This window comes from Paramacrobiotus metropolitanus, unplaced genomic scaffold, assembly GCF_019649055.1.
Source record: "Paramacrobiotus metropolitanus isolate TYO unplaced genomic scaffold, Prichtersi_v1.0 Parri_scaffold0000007, whole genome shotgun sequence".
NCBI classification, from domain to species: domain Eukaryota; kingdom Metazoa; phylum Tardigrada; class Eutardigrada; order Parachela; family Macrobiotidae; genus Paramacrobiotus; species Paramacrobiotus metropolitanus.
The window spans coordinates 1,815,682-1,832,196 of record NW_026570227.1 but is presented as its reverse complement, the minus strand read 5'-3'; the positions used below and the strand labels follow the sequence as shown (position 1 = coordinate 1,832,196).

General features: G+C 46.0%; 3 protein-coding genes across 3 annotated transcripts; 2 read left to right on the top strand and 1 right to left on the bottom strand.

Moving 5' to 3' along the window:
• The first annotated feature begins 480 nt into the window (after positions 1-480).
• LOC129582465 (uncharacterized) lies at positions 481-8,717 on the top strand. Its single transcript, XM_055473979.1, has 27 exons — positions 481-887; positions 1,071-1,166; positions 1,245-1,321; positions 1,398-1,555; positions 1,623-1,767; positions 2,080-2,296; positions 2,425-2,437; positions 2,494-2,635; positions 2,705-2,807; positions 2,868-3,007; positions 3,405-3,521; positions 3,592-3,792; positions 4,241-4,519; positions 4,597-4,747; positions 4,809-5,035; positions 5,338-5,447; positions 5,516-5,620; positions 5,759-5,952; positions 6,055-6,135; positions 6,382-6,767; positions 6,909-7,037; positions 7,311-7,444; positions 7,533-7,588; positions 7,654-7,752; positions 7,827-8,030; positions 8,089-8,199; positions 8,315-8,717. The coding sequence occupies exons 1-27, from the start codon at positions 827-829 to the stop codon at positions 8,389-8,391; spliced, it is 3,813 nt and encodes a 1,270-aa protein (XP_055329954.1). The 5' UTR covers positions 481-826; the 3' UTR covers positions 8,392-8,717.
• Positions 8,678-12,731, bottom strand: LOC129582226 (uncharacterized). Its single transcript, XM_055473692.1, has 6 exons — positions 12,518-12,731; positions 12,153-12,459; positions 11,299-11,575; positions 10,486-10,788; positions 9,711-10,020; positions 8,678-9,265 (listed from the first exon to the last, which is right to left on the bottom strand). Exons 1-6 carry the CDS (start codon positions 12,528-12,530, stop codon positions 8,799-8,801), a joined length of 1,677 nt encoding a protein of 558 aa, XP_055329667.1. The 5' UTR covers positions 12,531-12,731; the 3' UTR covers positions 8,678-8,798.
• Positions 12,732-14,049: 1,318 nt separating this feature from the next.
• Positions 14,050-16,390, top strand: LOC129582271 (solute carrier family 2, facilitated glucose transporter member 3-like). Its single transcript, XM_055473761.1, has 3 exons — positions 14,050-14,527; positions 14,790-15,425; positions 15,668-16,390. Exons 1-3 carry the CDS (start codon positions 14,095-14,097, stop codon positions 16,156-16,158), a joined length of 1,560 nt encoding a protein of 519 aa, XP_055329736.1. The 5' UTR covers positions 14,050-14,094; the 3' UTR covers positions 16,159-16,390.
• Positions 16,391-16,515: the final 125 nt, after the last annotated feature.

The window sequence follows — 16,515 nt, the reverse complement described above, 5'->3', positions numbered from 1 at the left end:
TAAATGCGAAACTGGATCGCGAAAAGGCAACATGGCGTTTGCCAGCGTCATCATGTTGTGTTTAAACAGTGCTGCGAGACGATAACAGTTGCTGTATTTTAAACACAACAAGTCGGTCAATCTTGTACGATTAATATAAATCAATAATGTACGTATAAATGAATGCGTCCAGCTTTCCCACGCGTAACATTTGTGTATTGTACACGTATAACAACTCGTATTCGTGTTTATTAAAGAATTGACTGTTTTACATACGAATGCTTATGCGCCGAGCGGCGATAATATAATTCCGGCGATAATTAGCAAACGAGTGTTTGTGTTGGCAATGGAAAAATCGATAATACAGCTAGTGCTGTTGTAATGGGTGAATGTAATCCGGTCCAGGGTCGCCGGTGGGACGTCTTTTCCGTCGACTGCCGCCGCGATAAGCCGCATCAACACGCTTTGTTCGGCGTTCGGCGTGTCATGTGGCATATTCATGTACAGATGCAGTACCGCCGGAAACAGCACGATACGCTGCTATACACAGCGGACTGCACGTTAGCGCTGGAACCGGTTGTGGGCTGTTTGTGTTGGGTATTGGCAGTGCACGGGCAAACATTTGTTCAGCGGAAGGGAAACGGAGAAAGTGCTGCATCAGGAGCAGCTGTCAGACGGCGACTAACCGATCGAAGACAATTTTTCTTTAGTGGGAACTAACGAACAGGAATATATGCGTTCATACATTAATTTCCTCCAAGCTTTATAGATTTCCTATCGTATACAAGCGTAATTATTTTCTTTCCTGAATTGTTTGTGACAATTTGTGGAAAGCCAACCGGGAAGAATGGGACATTTCGCCAAGGATGACGATATCAGCGTCACCATTAACGGCACCCGCTACCAAGGTACCTCCAGTATTGACCCGATTAACGGTGTCGTAATTAATTGTCGAATTAATTCGCTTGTAATAATTTTGTAGCTAATGATGTTATTATTACTATGTACATTTACGGCAGCGGTCATTAATTATGGTGTGCAGTTAGACGTGATAATTATGATTTATTATTTATTGCGATTGATTACCGTAGTGCCGCGGGCGCTGTCGGAAGTGACGCTGAACGAGTACCTGCGCAGTTATCTGCAGTTGGGCGGCACCAAGGTCTTCTGCCGCGAAGGCGGATGCGGTACGATTTTTCCCCATTTGTTATTATTATTATTATCATTATTATTATTCTTACTGATGTGACGTTATATATACGTAGGCGCCTGCGTGGTGACGGCCACCTACCCGGACGCCCACTCCACTTCCGGTCAGACCGTCTCGCGCGCCATCAACTCGGTCCGTAACCATAAAATGTATTTTTCATATATACAACCGGTGGTGTTAATAAACGCTTAATTATTCTTTTTTACAGTGTCTGTGTCCGATTTTATCGTGCGACGGCTGGAGCATCACCACGGTGGAGGGCGTCGGCACGCAGAAGCACCCGCACCCCATCCAGCAACGCTTAACCGACCACTACGGGACGCAGTGCGGCTACTGCTCCCCGGGGATGGTCATGAGCATGTACAGGTACACAACTGCTTTCTATTTTCCAAAAATTCCCAGACGTAGTATCAATATCCGCACCGGTCGGCAGTCTGCTGAAGGAGCACCCCGATGGGAAACCCAGCGCGGCGGATGTGGAGACCGCCCTGGGCGGCAACATCTGCCGCTGTACCGGCTACCGGCCTATCCTTGACGCGTTTAAGACCTTCACGAAGGACGGCGTGAAGGACGTCGAGGTATATAACCGGAAATTGTCGACCGGAAGTTTGAGAATAATTTTTGAAATACACATTAATTTTATTAAAAAATATTTATATAAGAAATATTTTTTATATTAATATATACAATATAAAATTTTCTTTGATAGTATTTTTGAAAATATTATCCACTGGTTTTTTTTACTGACGGCCGACTAAACGCGCAGAAGTAAATAAACAAAATAAACACATAAATAAACTGAAACAGAAATGCGGTAAAAACAGTTGCCCGGTTATATTATTTTCTTAGGTTTCTTAGGTTATTCTTAGGTTATTTGCAATACATTACAGGAGGCCAACTGCACGCCGTGTCTGACCAACGGCGAACTGTGCACCAACGCCTGCCACCGCAAGGCCAACGGGCAGCCGGTGTACGTCAAGAAGATCCTGGACAGTGTGCGCGAGACCGCGCCGCAGTGGCACAGTCCCCAAGTCCCTGGACGAGCTATACAAACTGCTGCCGGAAGTGGCCAAGCGCAACCCGTATTACGTCGTCGGCCGCACCGGGGTGGGCGTCTATAACGACGCGCCCTACGGGGTCTATGTGGACCTCAAGGGGATCAAGCATCTACACAGTCTCTACAAAACCGAAGGGTAAATTATTTATTAAATTCATAAAAAAATGAATATTAATAGGCAATACTATTAGGCACAAAATAAGTGTTAAAGTTTGTTAATAAATTGAAATGAAATTTATACGGACAGAAAAAGTCTGTTTATGGGAGCCGCCGTGTCGCTGACGGACGTCATCAACACATTCGATGCGGAGAGCAAAAACGAGGGTTTCCAGTATTTAGCCAAATTGGCCGGATTGCTGCGTCGCACGGCGCAACCGCCCGTCCGAAATGTACGTTAAAATATTCCCTTTTTCCCAAATTTCAGAATCGTTCTAAGCAGCTTTATATTTTTTGCTCAGGCGGGCTCGTGGGGCGGCAACCTGGCCATGAAGCACCGGCATCCGGATTTCCAGTCGGAGACCTTTATCGCGCTGGCCATCGCCGATGCTACCATCGTTTTGGGTAAACAAGTTAAATTAGATGGAATTTCCGTAACAGTTACAGTGAGCTTGCTTTAAACAGGTCCCGGTGGGAAACGGCTGTCGATCCCGGATTTCATGAAGGAGGACCTCACCGGAAAGGTCATCCTGGGCGCCGAATTGCCGGTGTATTCTTCGCGCGACTATTTCTTCGCGGCTTACAAGATCATGCCGCGCTATCAGGTAATCAACTAAATCGATCAAATGCACAAAAATAATGCAACCAATTTCATTTAAAGTTTAACGCAAAGTAGTTTGTCCGCGCTTGCATGCTCTGTTATTTCGATGACTGTTTATTATTAAGAGCAAATTTTATTCATTATAATTATTAATGGGCGGATTACTAACAGTTTATATTCATTTATTCATTATTGATGGTTGACTAAATTACAAACCTACAGTACATTGTTTTTTGATTTATTGACTATTTAGTACTCCTAATGATTCATAATTGTTTTTACTATTATTATTAGTGGATTATTATTGGCTTATATGAAATTATTCTTATTGAATATGAATAACTTATTTGCAGTTTTTCAATAAATTTGATGATATGATTGATATGGACTTTGCTATACAGAACGCCCACGCCGTGGTCAATGCCGGTTTCCGCGTGAAAGTGGACCGCAGCAAGGCCGGTAAAGTGGTCATCGCCGATAAACCCATCATCGTCTACGGCAGCATCGGACCGCACTTTGTACGTGGACAGTCAAAATTACATATAATTATGCCGCATATATAGACGCCGTGACCTTTTGTTTGTGCAGGCGCGTGCCCACAAAACGGAAGCCTTCTTGGCCGGCAAAGACGGCTGCATCATCAAAGGTCACCATGGGAAGGACCTGGCCGATCCGGCCGTGCTGCAGGAGACGCTGCGCGTTCTCAAAGCGGAAATCCAGCCGGAATACGACCCGGCCGAGCCGTCGACGGAGTACAAACAGGCGCTCAGTCTCTCGCTCTTCTACAAGGTATCGAACGACGCCGGTTAAAGTTGCTAAAAAGTTTAAAATTTGAGTGACCTTTACTTATATCACAGACGAATATGTATATGGATATATAACCTGAGTGACCTCTACATAAATTACAAAATACTGTATATGGCTTTATATATATTAGATTTAGTGATTACATATATCACAGATGCATATGTGTTTAGTTATATACTGAGTGACCTTTACATATAACACAGATGTGCATATTGTGATCCACATACCGAGTGACCTTTATACATATCACGAATAAATATGTGTTTAGATAAGTACATATACTCCGTGACCTTTACATGTACTAATATATTATATAGCTTTATATATAGTATGTTTAGTGACCTTTAAATATATGTTTTCTACTTTCTGTGGTTTATAGTAGTGAGAAATATGCTGTGCCAACCGTATGTTGTAATTTGTGATTGTTTAGTTCGCGTTGGAAGCGGTGGGCGAGCTGGCGGACAGCCGGTACCGCAGCGCCGTGGGATACATCCACCGGCCGGTGTCGCACGGGACGCAGCACTGGCAGACGAACAAGGACAAGTGGCCGCTGACCAAGCCCATCCCCAAGCTGGAGGCTATGGCGCAGTGCACCGGCGAGGCCAAGTTCATCAGCGACATCGAGCAGGACGGATTGCTGCACTGCGCTTTCGCCTTGACGGAGCAGGCCAACGCCGACATCCACAACATCGACATCAGCGCCGCCGTGGTCAGTCATGAAAAACAGTCACCTAATATTATTATAATAAATTATAATTATTATAATTATTTAATTCTGTTTTGTAGAAAGCCGCCGGCGTCGTGCGGGTGTTCCTAGCTGCCGACATTCCCGGTGTGAACAACCCGTTGCAGGTGTCGCCCATCGCCCCGCCCGAGCAGTTCCTCACCGACAAGCACTCGGACTACGCCGGGCAGCCGGTGGCCTTCGTCGTCGCAGGTAACCGCCTCCCCTTCTAATTAAACTCCACACAACCGGCAGTCCGATGCGCTGCTCTTAGAAACGCGCGACCAAGCGGAAGCGGCGGCCGCCCTGGTCAAGATCACCTACAGCAATATTCAGAAGCCCATCCTGACCTTCAGCGACGCCATCGCCGCCAAATCATTCCACGGTGAGCCGATTGAGATTAAGATCGGTGACGCGCAAGCGGGGCTGGCCAGTGCGCCGCACAAAATCTCCGGCGATTTCGAGATGGGGACGCAGGCGCACTACCACATGGAGACCATGGTGGGTGACCTTTAATTGTAAAGATAATTGTTTAAAAAAATTAGAAAAATTTTGAAAATTAATTTTTTTGACTTTTCAACATTCCAACAAATGTTTCAGCATTCTGGTGAGACCGCGCCATCATAAAAAAATATAAACCCATTAAAATCCAAAAAGATACAAAAATGTGAACAGAAAAAAATATAGAATAAAAAGTTATAAAAATACAAAATACTGTATCAAAAATACAGAAATAAAATGAAAAAAATATAAAAAAATGTAAAAATAGAATAATAATAACGACCGGTGTGTCACCTTTCTAGACGGCGCTGGCAGTGCCCAACGAGGACGGCCTGGACGTGGAGGCCGGCACGCAGTGGCTGGACTATGAGCAGGCCGGCGTCGCGCAAGTCCTGGGAATTCCCAAAAACTGGTTCGTCCGAAATTAATTATTTAATTCCGGATACCGGCTGCCAATATTTTTTATTAAATTTTTGACAGCATCCGGGTGACCTGCCGGCGCAACGGTGGCGGCTTTGGCGCCAAAGCCGCCCGTCACGTCCACTACACGGCTGCGGCGGCCATGGCCGCCTGGATTCTCAAACGGTAGACCGAATTTTACCAGCTGATTTATTTACTAACTATTACTATTTTTATTAATTATTACTGATTGATCACTAAATTTTGTTCGGCTTAAAGGTCACTTGCATTATATATATAATTAAGTACTGATTTATTCACCAGACCGGCGAAGATCCACGCGTCCTTGTTCGAGCAGTCGAAATTCGTGGGAAAGCGTTTCCCGTACTACGGCAAATACGAAGTGGGCTTCGACGACAAGGGTCGTCTGCTCAGCGTCCGTTACGAAGTCTACTGCAATACCGGCACCCTCAACATCATGGCGCCCACCATGATGTGGAAGGAATTCGGCGATTCCGGTAGGACTACCGTACTTATATTTACTGTGCACTATTTAATCGTATAATTACTGCAAAATCTCACCGGTACTTTTTAACGATAACACCGTCGTGCTGTTCTAGGGTACAAATCGGAAAACTGGCACTTTACGCTGTACAACTGCAAGACCAACCTGCCGCCCAACACGGCGACGCGTGCACCCGGTACGTGACCTTTACGACGATAAATACGTAGCGTCTAACTAAATAAAAAAACATTTTTAAAAATTATTTTCAATTAAAAAAGTAATATTACGTTGACTAAGCGATCACATTTGATTATTTCCACTTTTTTATTCCGACATTGGTGGTCTGGTTAATTCCGATAACGAACGAAACTCTAGCCTGCTGAGTAGCCAACTAATTTACAATGCGGAACTAATGAAGGAGTTTTCTGTCATAATTAAACAGGAAGCACTGAGGGTCTGTACTTCATGGAGTACATGCTGGAGCACATCGCCAACTATTTGAAACAGCCGTCCATCTCCGTCAAGCAGCTGAACTTCCTGCAGGAAGGCGACAAGAACATCGCCGACGAGCCCATCGAACACAACCATCTGCCGACCATCACCGAGCAGCTGCTGAAATCCTCCGACTACTACGAGCGCTTGAAGCAGACGCAGCAGTTTAACGCCGAGCACCGCTGGCGCAAACGCGGACTGAACGTGGTGCCGCTGCGCTATCCGTGCGGTTACACCTTCGCCATGCTGAACTGCTTCGTTTCCATCTACCATGATGATGGTTCGGTGGCGGTGTCGCACGGCGGCATCGAGATCGGCCAGGGCATCAATACAAAGGTCACCGGCAATTAATCTGATTGACTGCTTTTATATATATGTATATCTTTATATATATCCTTATATCCTTGTCCATTGAAGAACATCAAATATGCTAGGCTAGTCAAGTTGAAGGTTTGATTAAGAGAAATTGTTTTATAGGTGGCGCAAACGGTGGCCTATGAACTGGGCATCGAGGTGGAGAATGTGAAGATCCTGCCGACGGAGACGCTGACCAGTGCCAACTGCGGCCCCACGGGCGGCAGCTTCACCAGCGAGATCTGCTGCTTGGTCAGTATAACATAGCACAGAGTACAACAACGAGGCAAATACATTCTAGAGTAAACATTTATGTACCGTGCCTTCTTTATACATGGGACATCTTTGAGCGCATACAGAAAGTTAACATGCAGATACTCAGTGTTGATGGAGAGGGTTTTTTTTACATTCGTTCCTGCGTTCAAGTTGATCTGTAACTTTTCTCCCGACCAGACGTTGAAGTCCCGTTAATCGGGTTGTCTGTTCTTGATGTAATAATAATAATAATATATGCCGGCATTGCAGGCGGCCATCGACTGCTGCAAGCAGCTAAAAGAGCGCATGGCGCCGGTGCGGCAGAAGCTGGGCGACGCCGTTCCGTGGCGGCAGCTGGTGGAGGCCTGCCACTGGTCCAACATGGACCTGTCGGCTCGCGCCCGGTAAGGGCAATCAACTTCCGGTGCAATTTCCGCTGCCGATACAACCTTTCAGGACGTTCATTTTGACCGGTACACCTTGCTAATTTAGCGCCGCACCCATCGGCTTCATGCCGTCGCCGTCGGCCTACCACACCTTCGGAGCCAGTGCGTATAACTGCAACCGGCATATATACACATGGAATTTAACGGCAAAAATGTTAATATCGCAGTGTGCACGGAAGTGGAGGTGGACGCGCTGACCGGCGAGTACCAGGTCAACCGGATGGACGTCCTGTACGACTGCGGCGAATCGCAGTCTCCTTATGTCGGTACGCGGCCGGGATAATAATAATAATAATAATGATAATAATAATTGATGCATCTTGTGAACCTCCCGTTTCAGATATGGGCCAGATTGAGGGCTCGGTGCTGATGGGGCTGGGCTACTACACCTCGGAGGAGGTGCTCTACGACGCCAAGACGGGCGCCAACCTGTGCCCGAGCACCTGGCGCTACAAGCCCCCCACCGACAAGGACATCCCCGTCGACTTCCGCGTGGCCATGCTGCGCGACGCCCCCAACCCCCTGGGGGTCACCCGCGGCAAATGTACGCCCCTGGGGCTTCTAATTTTATTAATCGGCTGCTAAAACGATAATGTTTACAGTTGTGGGTGAGCCGCCCTTCTGCATGTCGGCCTCGGTGGTCTTTGCGCTGCGCGACGCCATCGGCGCCAGTCTCAAGGAGAAGGGACACTCCAACGACTGGTTCCGCATTGGTACGTTCCCGACTTAATTATAATTATTTACATATTATATTTATTCTTAATATCAACCTTATTTACTAATTATAATTAATAATAATAATATATTAATGGTTAACGTTTTTTGCAGACACGCCCATGACGATTGAACGCGTACACCACTACGCCAATGTCCAACCGGAGGAGATGGTCTATTCCAAAAAATAATCCAATTATTTTACAAAGGAATCCGGCAAACACGGCGAATCACTACCTAACTGCAACCGCCGATGCTTACGCTAATAAGCTGCTTAAGCTATGATATAGTATTCTGCTTTCGGTGTTTTTACAAATAAACTACGACTAAATTTTTCAGCTACACTCTTTCGCTATTTTTCAACGTTGCATCATTCATACCGCCGTGAATTTTTTTATCATTGTCAATTATTCCGTCATAATAAATTAATGATTAAACGGACAATTGTTCTTATTTTTTTCCGGTGTATTTTATTTACTGTATATTTCCAGATTTCATTATCTAAAGAGAAATATGTCGTACTGCAATGTTGTGCATGTCAAACAACTAAAACCGATTAAAGAAACCAGCAAAAAAATCCCTTAGTAAATAAATCCAATTACAACGAAAAATAAATAAAAAATACGGAAGCACGGTACCCTCGATCACGCCTCCTCCCCGGCCGTTTTCCCCGCTCCAAACAGATCTCCAAAATACTCTGCACCTCCCGCACGAAAGGATCCCCTTCGGCATACAGTAATTTAATAATCGGCCACGCTTTCCCGGCTTTTTCCGCCGCTGTCGCCCACTGTTCGAGGCTGAGATGCGCTTTGGCCGATTTCATCAGCGTCTCGCAGAGCGCCATCGACACCGGACCCAGGTAGAATTCGTACACGTCGACGAGGATGTCCAGGACGGGGAGGGCCTTCTCCGCGTCGGGATGGATCAGGAGATAGTAGTTGGCCAGCAGCATGTGTAAGCGGCTGCGGTAGTAGTTCAAGCGGAATAAATGGATGCCGCATTCCGTCGAGAGCGATAGGAGCATGTGCACTTCCTCGGCGGTCGGGCGTTTACCGTTGATTTCACCTGCCGAGTCAGTACAATAAAAACTAAATTTCCAAAATTTAAAATGCAATTAATTCTCCTTATTTTTAATTTTAAAAAAAACTTATAAATATAAGAATAATTATACAATAATTAATTTTAGATAAAAAATGTTTACTTTTTGGACGCGTGCAAAAGCAGGATTTTTATAAATATACAAAATACTAGTCTACTACAAAAAAATTTGAGATAGTTAATAAAATGGTATTTAAACAAATCTGAGCAGAAAAACCATGGGTTTTTTAAATGAAGATTACACGAAGAATCGGACGAGTATTTTTTATTTTAAAATTCAAAGCTTATTAAGCGAGAAATTTTCGGTGAAAATGTTAAAAAATAATTTTGTCAAGTTTCCAATTCCATTTCTAATCATTTCAAAAGTAGAATTTCAATAACAGACGGGCAAAATAATCAAACTTCGCCTTACCGGTGAAGTTGGCCTCGTGCTGCTTAATAAACTCCACGACGGTCAGCATCAGCTCCTGGCCCTGCTTCACGCCGACATCGCGCGCGCCCATCTTCTCCTCGCAGAGCGGACAGGGCCCCATGGGCTTCCAGTCCTTCCCCAGCAGGATGTACCCGTCGCAGCCCGCTTTCTTGCACGTCAACGCCCGGCCCATCCCGTCGTTCTCCACGCCCTGACACCGGCCGCACTGGCACACGAAATAGTACGACTCTTTCAGCTCCGCGCGCCGCTCCGTCGTCGGCTTCATCGGGTTCACGTAGCTGATACGCACCTAAACAGCAAAAAATTAAAAAATGACCCACAATTTATAACAGCAATTTGAATAAATTTTAAAAACAGTAAAGATTTCAAATAATAATAATAATTTTTTAAAATAAATAATAATCTAATCTTCAAATCTACATGAGTAAGAACATTATAAACTGATTAAAAATAAGGTGAAATTTCAACAGCGATTTTTTTTAAAATTTTGCTATAACAGCCAGCTTGCATAATTATTTTTAAAAACGACTTTACATGAGAAAGAAAATTAGAAACTGATCAAAAACAAGGTAAATTTCAACAAGGATTTTTTTTAAAATTTTACTATAACAGCCAGCTAAACTAATTAATTTCAAAAGTGCGTTTACATGATCAAGAAAATTAGAAACTAATTAAAAAGAACATAAAGGAATTTTTTAAAATTTTATCCGTGTTAAGTTCGTATATAAAACCGTTTTTATAACGCGAAATGCACCTCTTTAACGGAATGAATGTGATTGGTGGCCACGACGCACAGTTTCGGCGCGCCGTTGCGACAGAAATACACGGCGTTGGGCAGGCAGCTGTGGTCGAACTGCGAGACGCCCAGGTACAGGCCCAGGCCGAGGGTGTTGCCTAAACGGTCGGGAATGGAGATGGTGTTGGTGAGGACGCGGCTGTACGTCTCCGCTAGCAGTGCCGGGTCCAGTGGCGCCGCGGCGGGCGTCGGTCCGAGGAAGCGTTTAATCTCCAGCATGTTGCGCTGGAATTTGTCCGACGACTTCAGCTCCTTGTCGATCTGTTAAAACACGCTGTCAAAGCCACCCTCGTCGGTCAAATGGGACACCAACACCTGGCTTATTTTCTGTTCAATTTACGTCACATTTACAAAAAACGGATTTACAACTGGGAATTTTTTAACAATTTCTTGGTATTTTTAATTATTTAATTTTCAAATTTTCAACTTACAATTTTTTTACTCCTAATTCTTAATTTTTTTATCGAAGTAGCGCTAAGAGAGTCAATTCTGGTGACGAAAATCAAAAAAGGAAACGCATGGGAATATTCAGAAATTTTCCAGATAAATTGACTATGCACTGCCGCACCGGGCGGCTGCAACTGCGCCAAACGAAGTCCTTGAATTTCCTTCGTTTGCAATTTTCAGCCGACAGGTTTTCGTGAGACAAACAGCATGCTCGGTATAAAATTGATTTCCACAGAAATTCAAGTTACTCTCAAGAAAATCGCTCGCCTGTCCGACGAGCTATGCGTCTTAACGTTTCAGTCCCAGAATATACTTTCAACGAACCTCGGCGGTGTGTGAGCAGAGGGAATGGAAGCTGCGCTCGGTGGGCGGGTGGCAGGCCCCGCGGGGACTGCTGGTCTGACCGGCCTGCACCTTCATGAGGACGAGATTGAGCAGGCGAATGAGGCCGTCGGGGAGGAGGCCGGTGTCCTTGCAGTACTCCGCCAGCCGGCCGCACTCCAGCTTGTGCGTCTTCCAGGCCGCCTTGGCGCACTGCTCGCCGCAGTAGCGGGCAAAGTGGCACCGCGTGCACCGCTTCAACAAACCCGCATCATTCTCCCTGCAACCAATATTTTTCAACCATCAATTTCAGTTATCAAAGAATTTTTCAATATCTCCTATTTTCCTCAGAATTTTCCTAAAAAATTCCCAACAAATCACCGAAATAAATAACCACCATTAACAGTTACGCCAAAACTGCCAGAAACAAAAATTAAAACAAACAAAAACTGGAAAAAAAGCCAGAACACATCATTACAAAAATTAATCATAATTGAGCCAGGAAAAACTACAGAGTATGCGGAAAATGCAAAAACAAAAAAAAAATTAAAAAATATGGGAAAATAAAAATCCAGAAAGCAAAAATAAACGGCAAAACACAGACAAATTACAGTAAATACACCAGCAATAAGTGGGCACGAAAAAACCTCAAAACAATGCGCAAAAATTACAGAAAACAAAAATAGAACCAAATCAAGACACAAAGAGAATACAAAATACATAAAAATTCCGAAAAAAAATATTAAACGACGAATAAATGCGCGAAAAATGTAGGAAGAATTAAAAACTAGAAAACACAAAGTACAAGGCAAAATTATAATAAATAAATGGAAAAAAATGATGAAAACAAGACTCACCGTCGCCAGCAGTGATGGCAAACCACCGCGGCCACCTCACTATGCACCACGGCAGCGAACGGCGTCTCCTCCACGACCACATCACCCGGTTGGTAGGCGAAGGCCTTGGGGGCGCTGCGGGGATCCCACTCCTCGTCGTCGTCCATGAGGGCGGCGCAGTTCATGCGCGCACAACTACTCCGCAACGCATCCCCCAAGGGCTCCTCAGCTTCGGACAGTTCGCTGCGCACGCGCTCCAGCAGCGCGTAGACAGCGGCCCGCGACACGACGGCATCGCTACTTTCTGCCACAGGGTCCGCGGAATGGCCTGCAAGCGCAGGTTTGTCAGAGCGATCACGGGGAAGAATGTGGGAATGAGAGTTTACCGTTCTCCGTCATCGCGTTTGGGAGCTTCGTCAGCAAACGCGTTTTATGACGCAGTAGTGTCAGGGATGCTTTCCAGTCTCCCCGAGCTGTTTGCAGCACATTAGAAGGACCTACACGATGTTTATAAATGGCTGTTCCTAAATTTAAGTTGATGCTGTTAAACAAATGGAGAAAGTATTGAAAAAAACAAAAATTTGAAAGAATCTTGCAACCTCAAACCAACAGTTGCAAACTGCCGTGCTTTCATGTTGCAACTTGCAACCTGCATGATGCATCTGCGCTACCGATCTACTTGACAGTCGGCCGCTGTGCGGTTGGCGCGTAGTCACGTACAATATCATCACTGAGTGAGGAAGGAACTGCGTACAGTTGGCATTCTTCTAACGTCATACAAAAGGCATTCTTTTAAACTGTAGAATGAATGTCTGCATTTCGAAATTTATTTTAAAGCTTGGTGAGAAGTTGGTTCCGTGTCGAGGCGCTCTCTTGCGATCGCAATTAGATTGTACCGCAGTATGATCGTGTTAAGGGAAGTTACGTACCGCCGGTACCGGTACATGGTAGTTGGTACCAAATTCGTGAATTGTAAGTACTTGCACTGTGTAGCCATGTACTAGTAACCATAAGCACGAAAACCATAACTACTGAACATGTGGTTCGGGAGTTATGGCTATAAGAAAATTCCTACAAAATGTGTAATAACATACATTCATCATTCATGTGTATTGTGTACCAGATTATGGACCAATCTCCTATAACACAAATTTCGAACGTAAAGTGGTAAACGTACATACTGTATGGCGTATGCATGAAGATCGTTTTTACACCAAACCACGGTTCTATGATTCTTTTCATATTTTAAAATTTGAAAAAATTGTGTCTGTCTGGTTTGATGTAAAACCGGTCCACAGACGTGCTCTGAAATCTCGCTGATAATCCTAGGTACAAGAGTGCAGTGTACAATACAATACAGTGTACATCGTGCCACGCGTGCCGGTTGCAGACATCCGACACGTATGTCAACAAAGCTTTACATCAGCTGTCAATCAGCGCGCCGGACCAGACGACAACATGATTAGCATGACGAGGTGGCTGTCAGACAGACAGCACACCACTCGAGATGCCATTCCGTTCTTCATTCAGCGAAGTATGGTGTCGAATAAGAAACTGCCACATTATGCATAACGAGGAACTGCTGAAGGTGACAACAATGCTAATGTGCACACCAGCCATTGAAATCAGTCCGATCAGTGCCCACAGCTAAACGCCGTGTTGTCTCCAACCTTGATACTCGGCAACGATACAAAATGTTGCCACAATGGTCAACAAACGGTCACGTTGTCCTCAACGGCCATCGTGCGACAAACACGAGCCACTTATCACAGCAACATAATAATACACATCAATGAAACGAGAAAATTCGCTACATACACAATGAATCCGCTACTTGGAAAAATCTTTTTCCGGCTTCATTTGTTTATATAAGAAAACTCGTCGCAACAATGTATGATCGATGTGGAATATGTAGACGGCGATTAAATGGTTGCCTTGATCATCGTAATCAGTCGGCGCATCTATGGGTCATGAGGACGGGGTCACCGGGACGTTGTTGGCGGTGGTGACCTCGTTGTCGCTGGGCGCCTGGTTCCCCATTGGCTACAGTCTCTGCCAGATTAATGCGCCGCAAGCCGTGATTGTCGACTGGCTGCATGATGTGCGTTGCGCTCGAAAGGTCACCAACAACACGGATTTTTGCATCGCTGTGAACTCCTCACTGCAACTGCTGCAGACGGATGCGGTTATTAACGGGTTATGGGCGCTGATCGGGGCGTCCATGTCGCTGGGCGCCTGTCTGGGTTTATGGGGCACCGGCTGGTTGATCAGCCGGTGCGGATATAAGAACGCTCTGCATGTCACCAATATTCCCGCTGTCTTGGGGACTATCCTGTCGGGAGCGTGTGTTATGGCCGATTCTTATGAAATGCTGTTTATTGGACGGATACTTTTAGGTTGGTTGGCACGTGAGCCTGAAAACCGTGACCTTTCCGCACAGTGAACTGGTGTTTCTCGATTCTGGTAATCGTAATCATAGCTGCTTCGTGACCTCGCATCCTTTTCCAACCTTCAACAGTCGTTAGCTCCCTGGAAGCGCTGAATATGCAGCCCCAGTTGGGATGCTTTAAGAGTATCGTTTTAATATGCAGTTTTTTTTAACCGCGGACCGACTGGCTGGCTCCCATTAATTTCCATTAATTCAGTCCTGCATTGTAGGTGTCAACATGGGATTGTCCAGCTCCATCCTTCCGCTGTACATCGCCGAAATCAGCCCGGTACGGCTGCGCGGCGCCATGGGCACCATCCCGACCTTTCTCTACGTCTTCGGGATGTTAGTGTCGGTCGTCCTGGGCCTCCCGCAAGTGCTCGGCACCGGTGACCTTTGGACGGTCATGTCCTGGCTGCGCTTTATCCCCTCCCTGATTTTATCCTTTTCCTTGCTGTTCTGCCCGGAAAGCCCGCGCTACCTGTTGCTGACCAACGGCGATCACCAAGCCGCAGCTAAAGCACTAACCTGGCTGCGACAGCGTAGTAACATCACATATGAACTGCAACAGATAGAACTGGAACGGAAGGCCGTGGAAGGGGAAAAGGTCATCTCGGTGGTGGGGTTGTTCCGGGATCCGTTTCTCCGGCAGAACATTGTCACGTGCGGGCTGGTGATGATGAACCAGCGGTTTAGTGGATACGCGGCGGTGTATCCGTACTCCAGCGCGATTTTCAGCAGTGTGGGGCTGCCGCCGCTGGAGTCCCTGTACGGGAGTATCGGGGTGATGGGACTGCAGATGCTGGCCATCGCGGCAGGGATGGTGCTTATTGATAAAGCCGGGCGAAAGGTCTTGCTGATTTCCGGTAAGCCGATTACACCATAACTTGTGGCTCAGATAAGAAACTGTTCTTTTTAAAAAAAGGAGATACCTGTTTCGCACATATGAACTCGGTGCCTGTGACTGCGCATTGGATGCGTTCCTGTTGCACATTGTTTGTTGATTTTATTATTCAATTTTTCCACCGCAAACCGGATCTCCGAATCCCACTTTTTAAGACAAAAACTAATCGCTACCGTGAAGCACCGAATTTTGTTGTATTAACAGGGAATATCGGCTGCTGCGTGGCCTGCATCGCAATGGTGACCTTTTCCGGCCTGGTCCAGCAGAACTGCCGCTGGTGTCCATACGGCGGCTTGGCAGCGCTGTTGACCTTTATCGTATCTTATAACCTGGGCCCGGGCATCGTGCCCTGGATCCTCCCGGCGGAGATGTTCGGCAAGGAGTCGCGGGGTGCCGCCATGACCCTGGTGTCCTTTGCATGCCACGCCTCAACGATGCTGGTGACGGCGCTGTACCCGCCGATGCAGGCCGGCATGGGCCACTGGACTTTCCTGCCGTACGCCATCGCTGCGGCAGCTTTTATTGTTTACATATGGTACGATGTGCTGGAGACGAAGGGCCGCTCGTTCAGCGAGATCCAGGAGGCGTTGTGGGAGAAGAGGACGGGGCGGGGCATGGCACGACGGACAACGGGGACCGGGCTGAGCCACGCCCAGTCCACAGTGGCCTCCACCGCCCAACTGACCGACCTTTAACGCCGTGTATTCTACACGTCCAGTATTACACTATCGAATAATCAACCTTACGTTCATTCATTCATTCATTCATTCATTCATTCATTCATTCATTCATTCATTCATGTATCAGGAGCAGACAACCCGGTAAACAGGACTTCATTGTCTAGTCGGTATACTGTAGCACCAGCGGTTTCACTGACTGTTTTACACTTTATTGTTGTGCATGTCTGGTATTAAATGCTTGACAAGTACAGGCTATCGGGTGTCCGGTATACGTATACTGTAGTAAAACAAAATAATACAAATATGTGAGAGTTTTCGATTGTGAGTTAAACAGTTCACACTTAGCTGAGCCTCGCAAAACGAATTCACACA